This window comes from Salmo salar, chromosome ssa04 (genome assembly GCF_905237065.1).
Source record: "Salmo salar chromosome ssa04, Ssal_v3.1, whole genome shotgun sequence".
NCBI lineage: Eukaryota > Metazoa > Chordata > Actinopteri > Salmoniformes > Salmonidae > Salmo > Salmo salar.
This window is the reverse complement of record NC_059445.1, coordinates 17,846,465-17,864,779: the sequence shown is the minus strand read 5'-3', so window position 1 is coordinate 17,864,779 and position 18,315 is coordinate 17,846,465. Positions and strand designations below refer to the sequence as shown.

Below are 18,315 nucleotides of genomic sequence, written 5' to 3'. Positions count from 1 at the left end.
GGAAGTGTCATGAAAACATATGGCTATGGGGGTAATGGACTGGCGCCGTATCTTAAAGGGATACTATGTGATTGGGGCCTCATTGCCAGCATCCCGAAGTATCCCCTTAAAACCACCGCTCCTCGAATAACACACATTGGATAATGCCATAGGTTGGGCTCGGGTCAATAGTTAGCTATGGTGGCACAAGTACTGCCAAGACATCTTATTGGATGAAACACCTCAACAGAACCTTTGCTACAGAACCTTTGTTACATACTTTTGTAATGTCTTGGCTGCGCAGTTTTAAGTCGTATGGGAACGGTGTGGAGACTGGAGAGGCGTGAGTGTGTGTTCGTGTCCTGATCTGGATAAGGATCCGACAACTCTGAGTAATCCAGCAGATATGAGAGAGAGCTCGGTCTGCAATATCCACTAAACCACATAAACCAATACACTACCTCTATCCAAACAAATAGGCTGAAAACATAGCAACAGACTACAACTGTTATACTTGTTGGTATCCAGATCAACTGTTACAGACAGCTAAGGCTGCAGCTCAGTGTGTGTGTGTGTGTGTGTGTGTGTGTGTGTGTGTGTGTGTGTGTGTGTGTGTGTGTGTTCAGCTAACAACCGCAGGCTACAGTCAATCCCATGACCCTGCTACCACCTCAGACTGGATTTGGTGTGCGCCAACATCAAATAGTGTAAACATCTCTAAAAGGAATATCTAGACTCAAATCACCACGCAGAAAGATTTCAGAGTCATGCCAAATGTGGTTGGGGAGGCAAAAAAGGTTTCCTACAGTATCTCTCTGGGGATAAACCTTGATTTGAATAGATTTCACGATTGATATTTGTCTGAAAAGCTTACTGTTTGACACATGGGAAGGCGATCAAGTGCTCCAGTGTCATCGCTCTGTGAGAGTTCCACATGTAGCGTGTCAGAGTGACCTTGTCGAAACTCTTTTCTTCTGGTCCTTTGTGTTAGTATAACCCGTCAGCGGTAACAACGACCCCTATGTATTGGGTTCTGGGACCTGAAGAATTTAGACTATTGGTTTCATCCAGACACTGAGAACCACTGTCTCATTGTGCTCCAACTGAACACACTTGGCTAACCTTTATTTGGTCTTCTGCTTTCATTCTTTCTCCTCTGTGGAACAGCGAGCACACCATAGCGTGTTATCCCCAAGCCACATGACAGCCAATGTGTGTGTGTGTGTGTGTGTGTGTGTGTGTGTATCCCACATATTATCCCAAGCCACATAACAGCCAAGTGTGTGTGTGTGTGTGTGTGTGTGTGTGTGTGTGTGTGTGCATCCCACATATTATCCCAAGCCACATAACAGCCAAGTGTGTGTGTGTGTGTGTGTGTGTGTGTGTGTGTGTGTGTGTGTAATCCAAAGTACTTTCCTCAGCAAGACTGTTCTCTTCCAAGGAGGACTATTAGTGGACATGTCTGTTACCAGTTATAGCTCCTCTCTGTGACTGACTGCCTTGGTACGGCTGTGTGTTAGTGCTGGGTTCCTTCTACTGTGTTTTTCCTTTCCTCACCACACACACACACACACACACACACACACACACACACACACACACACACACACACACACACACACACACACACACACACACACACACACACACATGCACACGCATGCACACATGCACACGCGCACACGCACACGCACACACAACACACCCCCCTTGTGAAGGCCCCTGGGGTATAGCTGTCCGACCCCTGCGTCCCTTTATAAAACGTTAACCTCCTTCACCACCCGCCTCTTGTTGCACGAGCTCTGAGGCTTTATAGTTCTGCTCATAACAACCGGAACTAATTCAAATCAGGACCGGATCGTTTGGGAACTGGCTGGGCTGGGGCACGATGCCTGTTACTGTGTGCTTATCTCTGTGTGTGTATGAGAGAGCTGTGAGTGTTTCTGTGTATTATGTGTGTGCCTGTGTCTGATTGCTTGCGTTTCTCAGTCTGTGTTTGCATTACTGTGTGTACTGTGTTTATGTCCGTGTGTGTTTATGTCTAAGTGTCTGTGTGCATTTATGTCTGTGTGTGTGTTTATGTGTGTGTGTGTGTGTGTGTGTATGTGTGTGTTTATGTCTGTGTTTATATCTGTGTGTTTATGTCTGTGTATGTATGTGTGTTTATATCTGTGTGTTTAAATCTGTGTGTGTCTGTCTGTGTGTTTATGTCTGTGTGTTTTTATGTCTGTGTTTATGCCTGTGTGTGTCTGTGTTTATGCCCGTGTGTGTCTGTGTTTATGCCCGTGTGTGTCTGTGTTTATGCCTGTGTGTGTCTGTGTTTATGCCTGTGTGTGTCTGTGTTTATGCCTGTGTGTGTCTGTGTTTATGTCTGTGTGTGTCTGTGTTTATGTCTGTGTGTGTTTTTCTCTGTGTGTTTATGCCTGTGTGTGTCTGTGTGTGTCTGTGTTTATGTCTGTGCGTGTTTATGTCTGTGTGTGTCTGTGTTTATGTCTGTGTGTGTCTGTGTTTATGTGCATGTCTGAGTTTATGTATGTGCGTGTTTATGTCTGTGCGTGTCTGTGTTTGTCTGTGCGTGTCTGTGTTTATGTCTGTGCGTGTCTGTGTTTATGTCTGTGCATGTCTGTGTCTGTGTTTATGTCTGTGCGTGTCTGTGCGTGTCTGTGCGTGTCTGTGTGTATTGTTTGGCTGATGGTGCAGAACACAGCCTTATTAAAGTAGTGCTTTAGACTGAAGGAGTGCCAGAGAAGAGAAGAGGGGACAGACGTTGGGCCAAGAGGAATCAAAGTCTATCTGGCCACACAGGAGAGTTGAGAGAGATAGGGGGAGAGATAGGTGGAGAGAGCGCGAGAGAGAGAGAGCGAGAGAGAGAGACAGAAAGAGAGAGACAGACAGACAGACAGACAGACAGACAGACACAGAGACAGAGAGACAGAGAGACAGAGAGAGAGGACTCGTGTGTATCAGCTTTACTGAAGATGCTCTTCTGCACAGATTGGCCTGTGATACTGACATAATGGTAAACCCTGGGTTTTGATCTACGAATGAGTGTGTGAGACCCTCGTAACAATTCACACCGTGTCTGGCACAGCTAGAAAGACTATACATGGATTTAAATGCTCTCTCTCTTCATCAAGGCTTCTCCTCTTTGAACGAAACAAAGAGCATCTGTGCAAACAGTTAGAAAATCTCTAGACCTTGTATTCACTGGACTGATAAAGGTGTGCTTTTATACTTCAAGTACTAAAGGTCGGCTCAGCTTTTTGTGAGGCCTCCCGTTCCAACTGAGTTGGCTGTTTGTGGCCCCGGTAAAGCTTGGGTGAAGCAGTGTTGGGTGTTATGGGACATTAAAAAACGGGTTGTTTGGATCCTGGATTCTGATTGGTTGTGGGACGACAACTCCCACAAAATACCATGACGTGTTAATGTCATAATTCCACTGTCCACAGCCCAGGCAGGAAATTCATAAACGTCATCTCCCTCGGGAAGGAAAGATACACATCATTTACAGAACAGGAGAGTTGAACAGAGGAGTTGAACAGGAGAGTTGAACAGGAGAGTTGAACAGGAGAGTTGAACAGGAGAGTTGAACAGGAGAGTTGAACAGGAGAGTTGAACAGGAGAGTTGAACAGATGAGGGTACTGAGTGGGTCTGTGTAGAGGAGAAGTGAGTTGGAAGTCGAGTGAACTGGACGAACCCTAGCTGACCGTGTTGTGAGGTGTGTGTACAGTGGGTGTTTGGTGTACTGTATGTATCCTTTCCCCTCTGTCACCTCACTTGAGTCTTAGGTATAACACGTTCGTAGAAAAGTGTGTGTATTCTGTACAACTCGTCTGGGTTTCTGACCCTGTGTGTGTGTGTGTATGTATGTATATGATGATGATAATGTGTATATGACGATGATAATGTGTGTATGATGATAATGATGATGTGTGTATGATGATGAGTGTATGATGATGATAATAATGTGTGTATGATGATGATGATGATGTGTGTATGATGATGATGGTGTGTATGATGATGATAATGTGTGTATGATGATAATGATGTGTGTATGATGATGATAATGTGTGTATGATGATGAAGATAATGTGTGTATGATGATGAAGATAATGTGTGTATGATGATGATAACGTGTGTATGATTATGATAATGTGTGTATGATGATGATAACGTGTGTATGATTATGATAATGTGTGTATGATGATGAAGATAATGTGTGTATGATGATGATAACGTGTGTATGATTATGATAACGTGTGTATGATGATGATAACGTGTGTATGATGATGATAATGTGTGTATGATTATGATAACGTGTGTATGATGATGATAACGTGTGTATGATTATGATAACGTGTGTATGATGATGATAACGTGTGTATGATGATGATAACGTGTGTATGATGATGATAATGTGTGTATGATGATGATAACGTGTGTATGATGATGATAACGTGTGTATGATGATGATAATGTGTGTATGATGATGATAACGTGTGTATGATGATGATAACGTGTGTATGATGATGATAATGTGTGTATGATGATGATAACGTGTGTATGATGATGATAACGTGTGTATGATGATGATAACGTGTGTATGATGATGTGTATGTCTCACCTGTGTCTCAGGTATGATGGGCCCATCCTCTGGTGAGGACCTGAAGCAGGTAGAGAGGGGAGAGGCCACGATGACAGGACTGGGCCTGATGAAACCACTCAGGTCACAGCTGGGGATGTCATTCTCCTCCTGCAATACGATTCAATTTGATTCAATATGATTGAAGACGAGTCAATACGAGTCAATACAAATCAATATGAGTAATACAATTCAATACGATGAAATACAATTCTATATGAGTCACTGTGAGTAAATACGATTCAATACAATTCAATTCAGTTCAATACGATTCAATTAAATACAAAGGAATTCAATAAGATTCAATACAATTCAATATAATCTAATTTAACTCAATTAAACACAATTCAATTGAATTCAATATCTTTATCAACTATATTTCACCTTCTTCATGACCAGGGTGTCAATGACATAGAAGACATTCCAGGGGATCCACACAGTGTGGTACTGTATCAGGAACGGAGCCCGCTCGAAACTAAGGGTCAGACTGGCCCCACCGTTGGTCAACAGGTCAAACCTGGAGAGATGGAGAGAGATGGAGAGAGGTGGAGAGAGATGGAGAGAGATGGAGTTAGAGGTGGAGAGAGATGGAGAGAGATGGGGTTAGAGGTGGAGAGAGATGGAGAGAGATGGAGAGAGATGGAGAGAGGTGGGGTTAGAGGTGGGGTTAGAGGTGGGGTTAGAGATGGAGAGAGATGGAGAGAGATGGGTTAGAGGTGGAGAGAGATGGAGAGAGATGGGGTTAGAGGTAGAGAGAGATGGAGCAAGATGGTGGAGAGAGATGGAGAGAGGTGGGGAGAGAGATGGAGGTGGAGAGAGATGGGGTTAGAGGTTGAGAGAGATGGAGAGAGATGGGGTTAAAGGTGGAGAGAGATGGGGTTTGAGGTGGAGAGAGATGGAGAGAGGTGGAGAGAGATGGAGAGAGATGGTTAGAGGTGGAGAGAGATGGAGAGAGATGGTTAGAGATGGAGACAGGTGGAGAGAGATGGAGAGAGATGGTTAGAGGTGGAGAGAGGTGGAGAGAGATGGTTATAGGTGGAGAGAGGTGAAGAGAGATGGTTAGAGGTGGAGAGAGATGGTTAGAGGTGGAGACAGGTGGAGAGAGATGGTTAGAGGTGGAGACAGGTGGAGAGAGATGGGGTTAGAGGTGGTGACGGAAACACACAGGCATGTACATTCACACAGAGAGACAGGCGGACGGACGGACAGACACACACAGGCACACACACAGGCACGCACACACATCCCCCTTCAGCCCACACACACAGACAGCAGAAAGGACATGCTACATGTTCACACATTTCCTCCTGGTTGTTCTTGGGCCCTGGAGACAGAGATCTCTGTATCTTTGACACTGATGGAGGTAGAGTGAGGATGAAGGGTGATCAGACTGTCCTGTTCTAATTGTCTCTCCTGTCTAGTCTGTCTAACCTGAGGCTCTCTCTCCCTCTCTCTCTCTTTCCCGCTCCCTCTTCCTTTCTCAGAACAAAACATGTTTCTGTTCTTTCTCCTGTACTGAAAATAAGATGATGGGGCCAATTATTATTGGATGTGTGTGTGTGTGTGTGTGTGTGTGGTGAGAGAGAGCTCCGTTTGGCTAGCTAACTTTGTCTTTTAACATGTAGCAGGCCTATAGGGAGAACCATCCGAGTGGAAGAGAGAGAAGATCCCCTAAGTCCTGTCCTATATTCTGTGTCTGGAGGGGGCTGGCGGGGTGAAGTGTGAAGACACACACACAACACATACAGAAAATGCATAGATAAAAGAACACACTCATGCAAGCACAGACAAGCAGTGACACCAGCATTCAATCTGTTATGACCAGATATATTGTTATTTACACTATTTACATGGCCAAAAGTATGTAGACACCTTCTTATCAAACGTCTCATTCCAAAATCATGGGCATTAATATGGTCCCCCCCCTTTGCTGCTATAACAACCTCCACTCTTCTGGGAAGGCTTTCCATTAGATGTTGGAACATTGCTGCGGGGACTTGCTTCCTCCATTCAGCCACAAGAGCGGAATGGATTAGTGAGGTCGGGTACTGATGTTGGGTGATTAGGCCTGGCTCGCAGTTGGGGTTCCAATTCATCCCAAAGGTGTTCGATGGAGTTAAGGTCAGGGCTCTGTGCAGGCCAGTCAAGTTCTTCCACACAGATCTCGACAAACCATTTCTGTACGGACCTCACTTTGTGCACAGGGGCATTGTCATGATGAAACAGGAAAGGGCCTTCCCCCAAGTTGGAAGCACAGCATCGTCTAGATAAAATGTCATTGTATGCTGTAGCATTAAGATTTCCCTTCACTGGAACTAAGAGGCCTAGCCTGAACCATGAAAAACAGCCCCAGACCATTATTCCTCCTCCACCAAACGTTACAGTTGGCTCTATGCATTCGGGCAGGTAGCATTCTCCTGGAATCCGCCAAACACAGATTAATCCGTCGGACTGCCAGATGGTGAAGCTTGATTCATCACTTCAGAGAACAAGTTTCCACTGCTCCAGAGTCCAATGGCGGTGAGCTTTACACCCCTCCAGCCGACGCTTGGTATTTCGCAAGATGATCTTAGGCTTGTGTGTGGCTGCTCAGCCATGGAAACCCATTTTAGGAAGCTCCCAACGAACAGTTCTTGTGCTGACGTTGCTTCCAGAGGCAGTTTGGATTTTTATGCTCTACGCACTTCAGCGGTTCCATTCTGTGAGCTTGTGTGGCCTACCACTTCGCGGCTGAGCTGGTGTTGCTCCTAGACATTTCCACGTCACAATAACAACACCTACAGTTGACCGGAGCAGCTTTAGCAGGGCAGAAATTGGAAAGGTGTCATCCTACGACAGTGCCACGTTGAAAGTCACTGAGCTCTTCAGTAAGGCCATTCTACTGCCAATGTTTGACTATTAATTTATTTTTTACATTTTTAATTTCACCTTTATTTAACTAGGCAAGTCAGTTAAGAACAAATTCTTATTAAAATGACAGCCTAGGAACAGTGGGTTAACTGCCTTGTTCAGGGGCAGAACGACAGATTTTGACCTTGGCAGGTCGGGGATTTGATCCACCAACCTTTCAGTTACTGGCCCAATGCTCTAAACACTAGGCTACCTGCCATCTTTCTGGGTAAGACTCTAAGAGCTTTGATTGTCTATTTTAGCAGTGGCATGGCAGTATATTCAGGTTATTTTATCAGTGGCATGGCAGTATTTTCAGGTTATTTTAGCAGTGGCATGGCAGTATATTCAGGTTATTTTATCAGTGGCATGGCAGTATATTCAGGTTATTTTATCAGTGGCATGGCAGTATATTCAGTCTATTTTAGCAGTGGCATGGCAATATATTCAGTCTATTTTATCAGTGGCTTGGCAGTATATTCAGTCTATTTTATCAGTGGCTTGGCAGTATATTCAGTCCATTTTATCAGTGGCTTGGCAGTATATTCAGTCTATTTTAGCAGTGGCATGGCAGTATATTCAGTCTATTTTAGCAGAGAGCATGGCAATATATTCAGTCTATTTTATCAGTGGCATGGCAGTATATTCAGTCTATTTTATCAGAGAGCATGGCAGTATATTCAGTCTATTTTATCAGTGGCATGGCAGTATACTCAGCCTATTTTATCAGAGAGCATGGCAGTATATTCAGTCTATTTTAGCAGTGGCATGGCAGTATACTCAGCCTATGACAACAACATAAATGATTCCATTTGATTTAGTCTATAGTAACAGGGGCATGACATAGTGGCTGGATACATCGTAACCTGCAGTGTGGAACATCGTGCAACATCATGTATTCAATTTGCCCCACGGTCGCCATCACACACCTATTGCAATCTAGCAGCTTAGCCTCGCCCTAGAGATTCAACCTATTACACTCCCAGCAATCACACAGAGCCTCCTCTCAATGAGGCAGGGAGCACCAAATATCACTTTTGCCCTTAACACCCCTGCTTTACAATCTAATTGGGCACGGGTGGTGTAATAAAAGGCACTGATGGGGCTGGGGTCTGGGAGTGATTGCGCCTCTGTCCCAAATGGCATCCTATTCCCTATTTAGTGCTCTACTTTTGACCAGAGGCCTATGAGAAGTAAGGAGTGCACTATATAGAGAATAATAGGGTGCTATTTGAGACTCGGCCTGCGTTTCCTATTTCCTGGTTGGCGTCGAGGAGGTTTGCAGGAACACTCGCTGTAATAACACCGGAGCACTGGGAGTGGGGGGCAGGGTGTAGTGGAGGTGTGTGTGTGTGTGTGCTGCGCTAGAATGACGCAGGCTAATTGATTCTGCCCTTGTATAACCAATGCATTTTAAACAGCCCTCCAGTTCACATTTAAATGGCGCAGGGTTTTCATTGGGGTCGGGGGGGGGGGTTGTGTGTGTGAGAGAGTGTGTGTTTTTTCATTGGGGGGAAGCTGCTGAGATTTACATTTGCATGAGAGAGACGATTTTGGGAGATCTGTGAGACAGAGTCGTAGAGGGACGGGAGAAGAAGCACGTTGCGGTTTCTCTCGCTTTTCTCTCTCTCACATACTCACCGATGCACAGAAAAACATTCACGCATATACACACACAGACAAGCTCATGATGATTCAATCAGCCACTCCTGAAAACACAACATAAATCAAATACTGTATGAGGTGTCAGTGGTGAGGAAGACCAAAGTCCGTGGTGTGTGTGTGTGTGTGTGTGTGTGGACCTACATGCCGTCCTTGCGTGTGATGGTGTATCCGTGGTCGGGGTAGTGGACGAAGGTAACATTGACTCCTATGAGGGGGGTCCCGTCTGCCGTCAGGACTTGGCCTCTGATGATGGACACCAGGCTGGGGAGAAACAACACAGAGATGATGTCCTTAGAGACGTTGTTATTTTGTACACTGCAGCTTTGAGACGCCGCGGAGACAGACAGAGATATCCTGAGATACACATCACACTAGAGGACTGACAGGAAATGACACCGACAACTTTCACAGCACATTCATAAACACCACAGTATGACGGTACAGTACTACGTGCAAATCTTGGACTCAGTCAAATAACCAATTCCCTCTTCTCTGGTCACCACTACGCACACACAATATCACACGTGATCCAGACACACACAGCCCCCTGGCTCGCGTTGGACCATTTAGATTAGTTTATAATCAATGGCTCTGGTCCTGTGGAGATAGCTACTGTGTGTGTGTGTGTGTGTGTGTGTGTGTGTGTGTGTGTGTGCGGGGGAGGGTAGCTAGATTTACTTATAGCTCTCCTTCCCAGGTCATTACAGCTTTCACTGAGTGCTAATCAGTAGCGGGGCATTGAATCACCCTGTAGAGAGAAAGAGAGACACACACACACACACACACACACACACAACTTTCCCCCCCCAGCACAATCCTTTACAACAGTCTGAGAGGATGCCAGACAGTACAGTTTATGTCCCAACCCTCTTCCCCTTCTATAGTGTAAATATGCCATAAATTACCCAGCGTCCTCGCTTCATTAATACCTGTGTGTGTGTGTGTGTGTGTGTGTGTGTGTTGGGGGGGGGTTGCATAATGTAGCTGTAATTTATGCCTTCCATTTGCTTAGGGAGGTTGTCTGAGTGTCTGTCACTGTAAAACAATGGCTGTCTCCCAAATGGCACCCTATTCCCTATATTGTGCACTACTTTTGACCAAAAGTGGTTCACTATATAGGGAATAGGGTGCCAGTTGGGACACACTCATACCCAATTGTCACTGATCGGTGTCTGAGTGTTTCTAAGAGCATGTTCAATAGACGCTGCAAGGTATTATCATTGCTCTGGTACTATCATTACGCTGGTACTATCATTACGCTGGTACTATCGTTACGCTGGTACTATCATTACGCTGGTACTATCATTACGCTGGTACTATCATTACGCTGTTACTATCATTACGCTGGTACTATCATTGCTCTGGTACTATCATTGCTCTGGTACTATCATTGCTCTGGTACTATCATTGCTCTGTTACTATCATTACGCTGTTACTATCATTACGCTGTTACTATCATTGCTCTGGTACTATCATTACTCGGGTATTATCATTACGCTGGTACTATCATTACTCTGGTACTATCATTACTCTGGTACTATCATTGCGCTGGTACTATCATTACGCTGGTACTATCATTACGCTGGTACTATCATTACGCTGGTATTATCATTACGCTGGTACTATCATTACGCTGGTACTATCATTACGCTGGTACTATCATTACTCGGGTATTATCATTACGCTGGCACTATCATTGCTCTGGTACTATCATTGCTCTGGTACTATCATTGCTCTGGTACTATCATTACTCTGGTATCATCATTAGTCTGGTATCATCATTAGTCTGGTATCATCATTAGTCTGGTAGTATCATTACTCTGGTATTATCATTACTCTGGTATTATCATTACTCTGGTATTATCATTACTCTGGTATTATCATTACTCTGGTATTAGCATTACTCAGGTATTATCATTACTCGGGTATTATCATTACTCAGGTATTATCATTACTCAGGTATTATCATTACTCTGGTATTAGCATTACTCAGGTATTATCATTACTCTGGTATTATCATTACTCAGGTATTATCATTACTCTGGTATTAGCATTACTCAGGTATTATGATTACTCTGGTATTAGCATTACTCTGGTATTAGCATTACTCAGGTATTAGCATTACTCGGGTATTAGCATTACTCGGGTATTATCATTACTCGGGTATTATCATTACTCGGGTATTATCATTACTCTGGTATTAGCATTACTCTGATGCATGACGGAATGAAACCTTTAGTTAACCCTTAACCTTTCCCCTCCCACTGGCACACATCTCTCTCTCTGTCTCTCTCATAATAAGCATGACAATGGTTGCTGCGGGCAACAGGCAGCGCCTCAGTAACTGACAGGTGGTATTTCCTTTTTTTAAATGGTTGCATATCAAGGAATGTGCCTTGGAGTTAGAATGTCTCAGTGTCGTCACCAAAAACATCAGTGTCACTGTCACCTCTGTAAAATACAAAGTATTCATTTTTCTCCAAATTATATTTGTACATGTTGTACTGGCACTGACTGTTACGTCCATGTCTGCTGTATGAAATTCATTTCCTGGCAATAAAGGTTTTAATTCATTCAGAATTGAGGATGTTGTCTTTTACCCTGAGTTTTTAAAACACTAGGCTGGACACCACAGTCCAGTCCAGGATGTCCCCATGTAGTTCTTATCAGACAGATTAGTCTCTAGCCTCCCAGCTGGCCTCTCACCAAAGTCATTCAGGTTGGGGCTCCACAGCTGTGGCCCGGCACCTGGGATTTGAACCCTCAACCCTGCTAACCCTAGTCAGTGGACCAATTAACCGGGCCCTTGACCACGAGACCACAACATCACTACACAAAACAGGGCCATAAGGGGAGTCGACAGAGCCAAGACCAACTAGTCCCGAGCGTTACTCCGCTTGGAATCTGGGTGCAATATAAAAACACTGAGGGAGACACCTAAAACAAGAGAGAGGATGGTGTCGGTCTTCCTGCTTAATATACTGCAGCTTTAAGCTCCATCGCTCGTCTCCCTCGTCTGGAGTTTGCTGAAGCGTGGCAAAGAAGCCGTCTTATCTAAATTCAGCTGTGTGTGTGTGTGTGTGTGTGTGTGTGTGTGTGTGAGCCACCACATAACGTAGTGAAGCGTTCGTGGCCACATGCCTAATTTGGCCCGTCACGATCCATGAAGAGGAATAATAACATACTTAACAGTGTATTCAGACTCCTTATTCCCAGTAACTATAAGCTGTATAAGGGAGCCAAAGGATTGCATTTAAACAAACTCCACTGGCTGAAATGAAAATGTTCTGCCATTGTATTGTTCAACTATTATGGCAGACAAAGGAAAATAACGCTTTAGTGTAGGAAGTTGAGAGACACACTGGCGTCCGAGGTGTTCTTATCCAATAACCTTGTCAGAAAGCATTGGTAGTGCCTGCTCTTAAAGCAGTGAGACTATTTCAATTGGAGGTTTGGAGAAGTCAATAATAATGTAGGTGTAAACAGGTTTTTGCTCTTTCCTGTCCTTCTTGTGCTGCAGACAGTAACTTACAGGATGTCTGCTCTGCGCGGCAATGCAAAAAAATCACAGACTACAGATGTAGGGTCTTAATTTGATCACCATGTTGCAGGAGAATGTTACAGCAATGCAGGGAATGTAGAACTTGTGGTGTATTTGAGGTTTAAAAAGGCTTCTGAAGTTTGCAATTCCCCCTACAAAAATGTCCATTATTTGTATATTCACATTTCCTGTTGATGCCGGATTGTTTTCCTGCTGTATCAAACTGGCTCAAATTAAGATCCTACATCTGTACTTCATTTTTGAGTATGTCTCTTTTGAATGAATTGCCACCCTGAATAATATCTCCATTCCAGTCTCTCGCTCGAATGTCATTTCCTACTAAACGACGAGCTCTCTATCTCTGTTGACGGAGAATGGCATGTCAATACACCCAGACGGAGGAGGAGAAGAAGAGATGGATGAGGAGGAGGAGAAGCAGAGCGGGTCTACGAGAGCCTTGTTTGTTCACATGTTGATGCTGAGGAGCTGTTGTTTGGTTGGGGATTACTATGGATCCTGTGTGTGTGTGTGTGTGTGTGTGTGTGTGTGTGTGTGTGTGTGTGTGTGTGTGTGTGTGTGTGTGTGTGTGTGTGTGTGTTGGATGGATGGCTGGCTGGCAGAGGCTAAAGGAAATGTTCAGGCACATGCTCTGTGTTAGCACTACTGGCTAAACAAAGCCCCCGGATCGGTGGGTCTAACACGGGACAGATGTGAACTTGACTCTCTCCCTTTATCTCCATATATCTATCTTTCTTTCGCTCTCCATCCCTCTCTCTTTCTCACTCCATATTTCTGTCTCTCTCTCTGTCTCTCTATCGCTCTCCATGTCTCTGTCTTTCTCCATTTCCTTTTCCATCTCCCTCTCCCTCCATCTCTCTGTCTTCCTCCATCTCCATCTCTCGCTCATCTTTCTTTGTCCACCTCTCCCTCTCTCCTTATTTGTTTGTTCCGTCCTCCCATTTCTCCACACTTCTTCCTGCTTTATCAGATGATCAGACTGTTCTGTTCTCTCCAGTGAGCACCGTGTTTAACATCTCTATTTAACTCTGTTATCGCTGTGTGGAAATTAAGTTTGCTTTCTAAATACAAGCTAATCTCTACCGGCTGGTTAGTCCTGCTCTTATTGAAATCTATTTGGTTCTAGATCAACTGTGATTGTGAATAATCACAAACGTGCACGGCACTCTGGCCTGAATTAAAGCAACGTTCAAGGTTAAACAGTCATAAGACCTTTGGGAATGACCATAACGGAAGCTGGTCATGGTATATGACTCATGTCGTTGTCCAGTATGGAGAAGCAAACTTTCACGGTTATAGACAACATTGTTATAGACCACTGTATCCACCTGGCTGGTTGTCACCAAGGCAACCACACACACACACACACACACACACACACACACACACACACACACACACACACACACACACACACACACACACACACACACACACACACACACACACACACACACACACACACACACACACACACACACACACACACCAAGGGCCATGGTATGGTCTTGCACTCTGGACATGCGTTGGTAGTACCCAACTCGCTAACGACCATCAGGTCGCTAATGGCCTGGTACTCAGAGCTCTATTGTCCCTCAAACCAAACGCAATCGAAAATCACATCTAACACTTATCATAAAAACTGTATAGTGTTTTTATAACTCAGAAGTTCAACAGCAGGTTGAAACTGAGTGGAAAACTGTGGTCGTTGTGGATGGTGTTTCAGAGCCTAACACAATGAAATGGACAGCGCTTTCTAAGGTGATGATTCATTCAAAACGCCCATACGCATATATTCGAGCTTATGTATATGCATAGGCCGATGAGCCCAAGCCCTTGTGCTGTTATACAATACATAGCCTACTGCATATTACGCATGGCAGAAAAACACAAAACAAAACTGATTTAAGATGTCTTTGGTACATAATTGGTCTAGCCTATACTCCAAAATGAAACAAATTCTACTAATCACCTTTGAGTGTGGACTGTATTATTATGCATACTGGATGGACTGGTTACTTTATGCTACGCTCCAAACTTTATATCCATGAGTCTGGGAGAGAACGTATAGCCCTAGGCGATGCTGTTGGTTCACTGATTGTTTCCGTGCAGCTTACAGTTAAGCCTACAATTATAGTGAATTTGTATTTGATTTTGAATAGCCTAGTAATTGGCCATTTTTTATATTTTCATAATTAATAGACACATTACCTTTAGCTACAGAACCATGCATTTCCATGTCCTCCTCTCACCTTAATTCCTTTCTCAGAGCAACAAGCGTTCCAGCGGTCTGATAGAATAACATTGAAATAACGTCATCTAAGCTCCAGTAGCTGACTAGGCATTTTTTTTTCTTAAAACACAACTAAAGTAAGGAATGAAATATGTTTTGTTGTGAAAACATGTTACTATCGATGTTCCCAAACAGATTTCACTTGGTTTCCCAAATTAAGCACGGGGTAGCTGCAGGAACAGGGTTGGAGATCCCATGGCATACAGAGATTTTGCGGAAATATCACTTGTCGCGCAGCAAGAGGCTGCATACTCCTCCAACAGTTGTTGATGCATGTGAAATAACCGGAGTAGCATGGCTGAAGGAACTAACCGTCAGGAAAGCGGCCTCAATGTATTTTTCCCCCTGCCTCTGTTCCTGCACATTTGATAATGGGCCATTTTAAATTGAAACTAATTTCACATATTAGTAAAGACAAGATTCAATTAAGAATAGTCTGAGGGGTGAAAATATGATCACTTGATGAGAGAGCAGCGTGTGCAGCCTGAGGCAAGGAACAGAGCACAAGCTTTTTTGCGACTTTCTCAAATCATTAGTAGCCTAATATCACACTATGCAGCCCATATATGTTTTGATTTCTAAGACATTTTTGTTTGTATCATCACAACTGAAGTTGACAAATAACTCTAAATCTAGTGTATAGGACCTCTTTTAAATGATCACTTTTACGCTCAATAGAGTCATATTTCATATTCACACTTGAATGGGCAAAAAACGATTATATTCTTCATACTACAAAATCAGTCTTTTGCATGACAATAACCGTCTGACAAAATGTCATGACCGCCACAGCTCTCTCCACACACACACACACACACACACACACACACACACACACACACACACACACACACACACACACACACACACACACACACACACACACACACACACACACACACACACCTGTTCAAATAAAGGTGAAATGAGAATGCTCACCTCTTGTTGAAGGGGTTGTCCCCGGTGATGACGTGGCTGCCCTCTGGTCCAACCAGGAAGCGGATGCGTTGGTAGAAGGAGCGTGCGGCATGCTGGGGCATCAGGCTGGACGGGCTCTGACTGATGATCTCAGAGGGGTCCGGGGAGCCGCGGCAGTACGGCTGCGTCTGACAGGATGTCTGGAGGCAACAGTCTGGGTCCATACAGTCAGCCAGGCCGTCTGAGAGAGATAGAGCGTTATGAAGAGGCAAACAAGAGGAGTAAGGAATGGGATCCAGATCAGATTCTCTCTGATAACTCTAAAGGAACCATATACAGTGAATTCACTAACAAAATACTTTTAACCAAGTTAAAAACAAATCTACCTCCAGTGGCTCTTTTTGTCAGGTGGGCAAAGGTATGTGTTGTTATAATTGGCTGTATTCGGTTGCGCTTTCAGAATGTGATTGGCTGTGTTCCTGTGAGAGCGAATAGCAGGCCCAGTTGTTCAAAGTTATTAGTCGACCTCTAACCCCTGGCTGTGGTGATAAACTGCCTGGTTCCTCCATCCTGACTGCTGCCTTGGATGGGATAACTGTAGGTTAAATATGCTGTTGGAGTCTCACCGTTAGGTAGGTTCGTGAGGGAAGGAGGGAGAGAGAGCGAGAGAGAGCGAGAGAGAGCGAGAGAGAGCTAGACAGAGAGAAATAGAATGGAAGAGAAAAAAAGAGTGCGATAGAAAGTAAGAGAGTGAGTGAGTGAGAAAGAAGGAAAGAAAGTGTAGAGGGATAGAGCGAAAGAGAGAGAAATAAAGAAGGAGAAAGACTTCTCTCTGCTACTTCAACAGCCTGCCTGCCTGCTGTTTTCCAAGGCCTTTGTGTGGGAATGAGATTTGCTCCGTCTCCCACAGGTGACGTCCACAGGAAAGGGGGAGAGGAGGAGAGGGAAAAGAGCGGTGGAAGAAAGGAGGGAGGTAGGACGTGGAGCTCATGAAAGGCTGCCATTCGCCTTTGTTAGGTTATTAAAAGCTCGGCGTACATCTGGCGACCAGTCGCCACTGGGCGTGGGGGGGGGGGGAATTGACGCACCCGTACCTTGTCCCTCCCCCACCCCTCCCTCATCCCCCTCTTCCAAAACTAATCAGGACGTGACTTGTTCCTTCTTTTATCTCTTTATTTAACAGGCCTCTATAGTGGTGACGCCACCGCCTTCTTCAGTCGGAGCTTTACAGAGTGCAGAGATCCACATATAATGTGGTTGTGGGTTCAATCCCAGCAAGGATCACACACAATGCGCACAGTTCAGATGTATGAACTCCCTGTACTGGAAGTGACTTCTAATGAAAATGTCTGGCATATAACGTAACGTAACCCAGAGCCAAAGACAAATGTCCATTTTGTGAAAACGTAATGGACAAGAAAGTTTTCTACATGTCTCACCTCCTTCGTTATCCTTGCCGTCGGTGCAGAGGGTCTCCATGGCAACGTCGCATCCCGCCCCACGCCACCCGGACTGGCAGACGCAGTGCCATCCGTTCTGGTCCAGGGTACAGCGGCCGTTGTTGTTACACAGGCCTGGGCAGCCCTCTGTAGCAGACCAGAGTATGGAGAGTTAACAGACACTCACACACATAGGAGGGTTATGTGTGTATGGGGAAGGGGGGAGTGTGTGTGGCCGAGGGTGTGTGTGTGTGTGTGTGTGTGTGTGTGTGTGTGTGTGTGTGCGTGTGCGTGTGCGTGTGTGCATGTATAGGTGAGAATAAGGGAGGGAGTGTGTGTGAGTGCACTTGTGTATCTCATATCAACATTGTGGTGTGTGTCTGTATGTAGGTGCTACTCTGTGATTCAACATCGTGTGTGTGTGTGTGTGTGTGAACACACGTGTGACTGTGTCCTCCTTTTTCGAGGAGATCACCCCTCTCAGTTTTTCGATGAGAACAAACAAATGAACAATCAACATTAACCGATTTAGATTAATAGGTAGATAACCAACCAAAATGAAAAGGTTTCTGGGGAACTTAACATAACAGACAGTGTGACATCAGACAGTTAGACAGGCCTGTGAAATGCACAGATGCTGTAATTTCACATGAACGATAGAAGCCTCGTGAAGAACCATTCGTTAACCTTGTTAACCGTTGAAGAATTGGAAAGAAAATATGAATTTTGCCTTAATTAAGTCAAGTAAGAGAGGATGTCAGAAATACAAATGTTGGAAATGGAAATTGAGTCGAGAGCAAAAGGAATCAAAATGCACCATACACTACAAAAGAAGAAGCCAAAATAAAACGTGTCATTAATTTCAGGGAGATTTCATAATGACAATGTCCCAAAATAGCCCAAATCAAACAGAATCAGAAATCTAAAGAA

At 44.5% G+C, this 18,315-nt stretch overlaps 1 protein-coding gene across 14 annotated transcripts in view; it reads right to left on the bottom strand.

Moving 5' to 3' along the window:
• Positions 1-18,315, bottom strand: part of LOC106602442 (teneurin-3) — a 393,330-nt gene that overhangs the window by 60,179 nt on the left and 314,836 nt on the right. For all 14 annotated transcript variants that reach the window (XM_045716619.1, XM_045716624.1, XM_045716618.1 and 11 more), the window contains 5 exons: positions 17,386-17,532; positions 15,968-16,187; positions 9,318-9,437; positions 5,007-5,139; positions 4,605-4,733 (listed from right to left, as the gene is read on the bottom strand). In XM_045716619.1, coding sequence (XP_045572575.1) covers positions 4,605-4,733; positions 5,007-5,139; positions 9,318-9,437; positions 15,968-16,187; positions 17,386-17,532 — 749 coding nt within the window. The remainder of the gene's footprint in view (positions 1-4,604; positions 4,734-5,006; positions 5,140-9,317; positions 9,438-15,967; positions 16,188-17,385; positions 17,533-18,315) is intronic.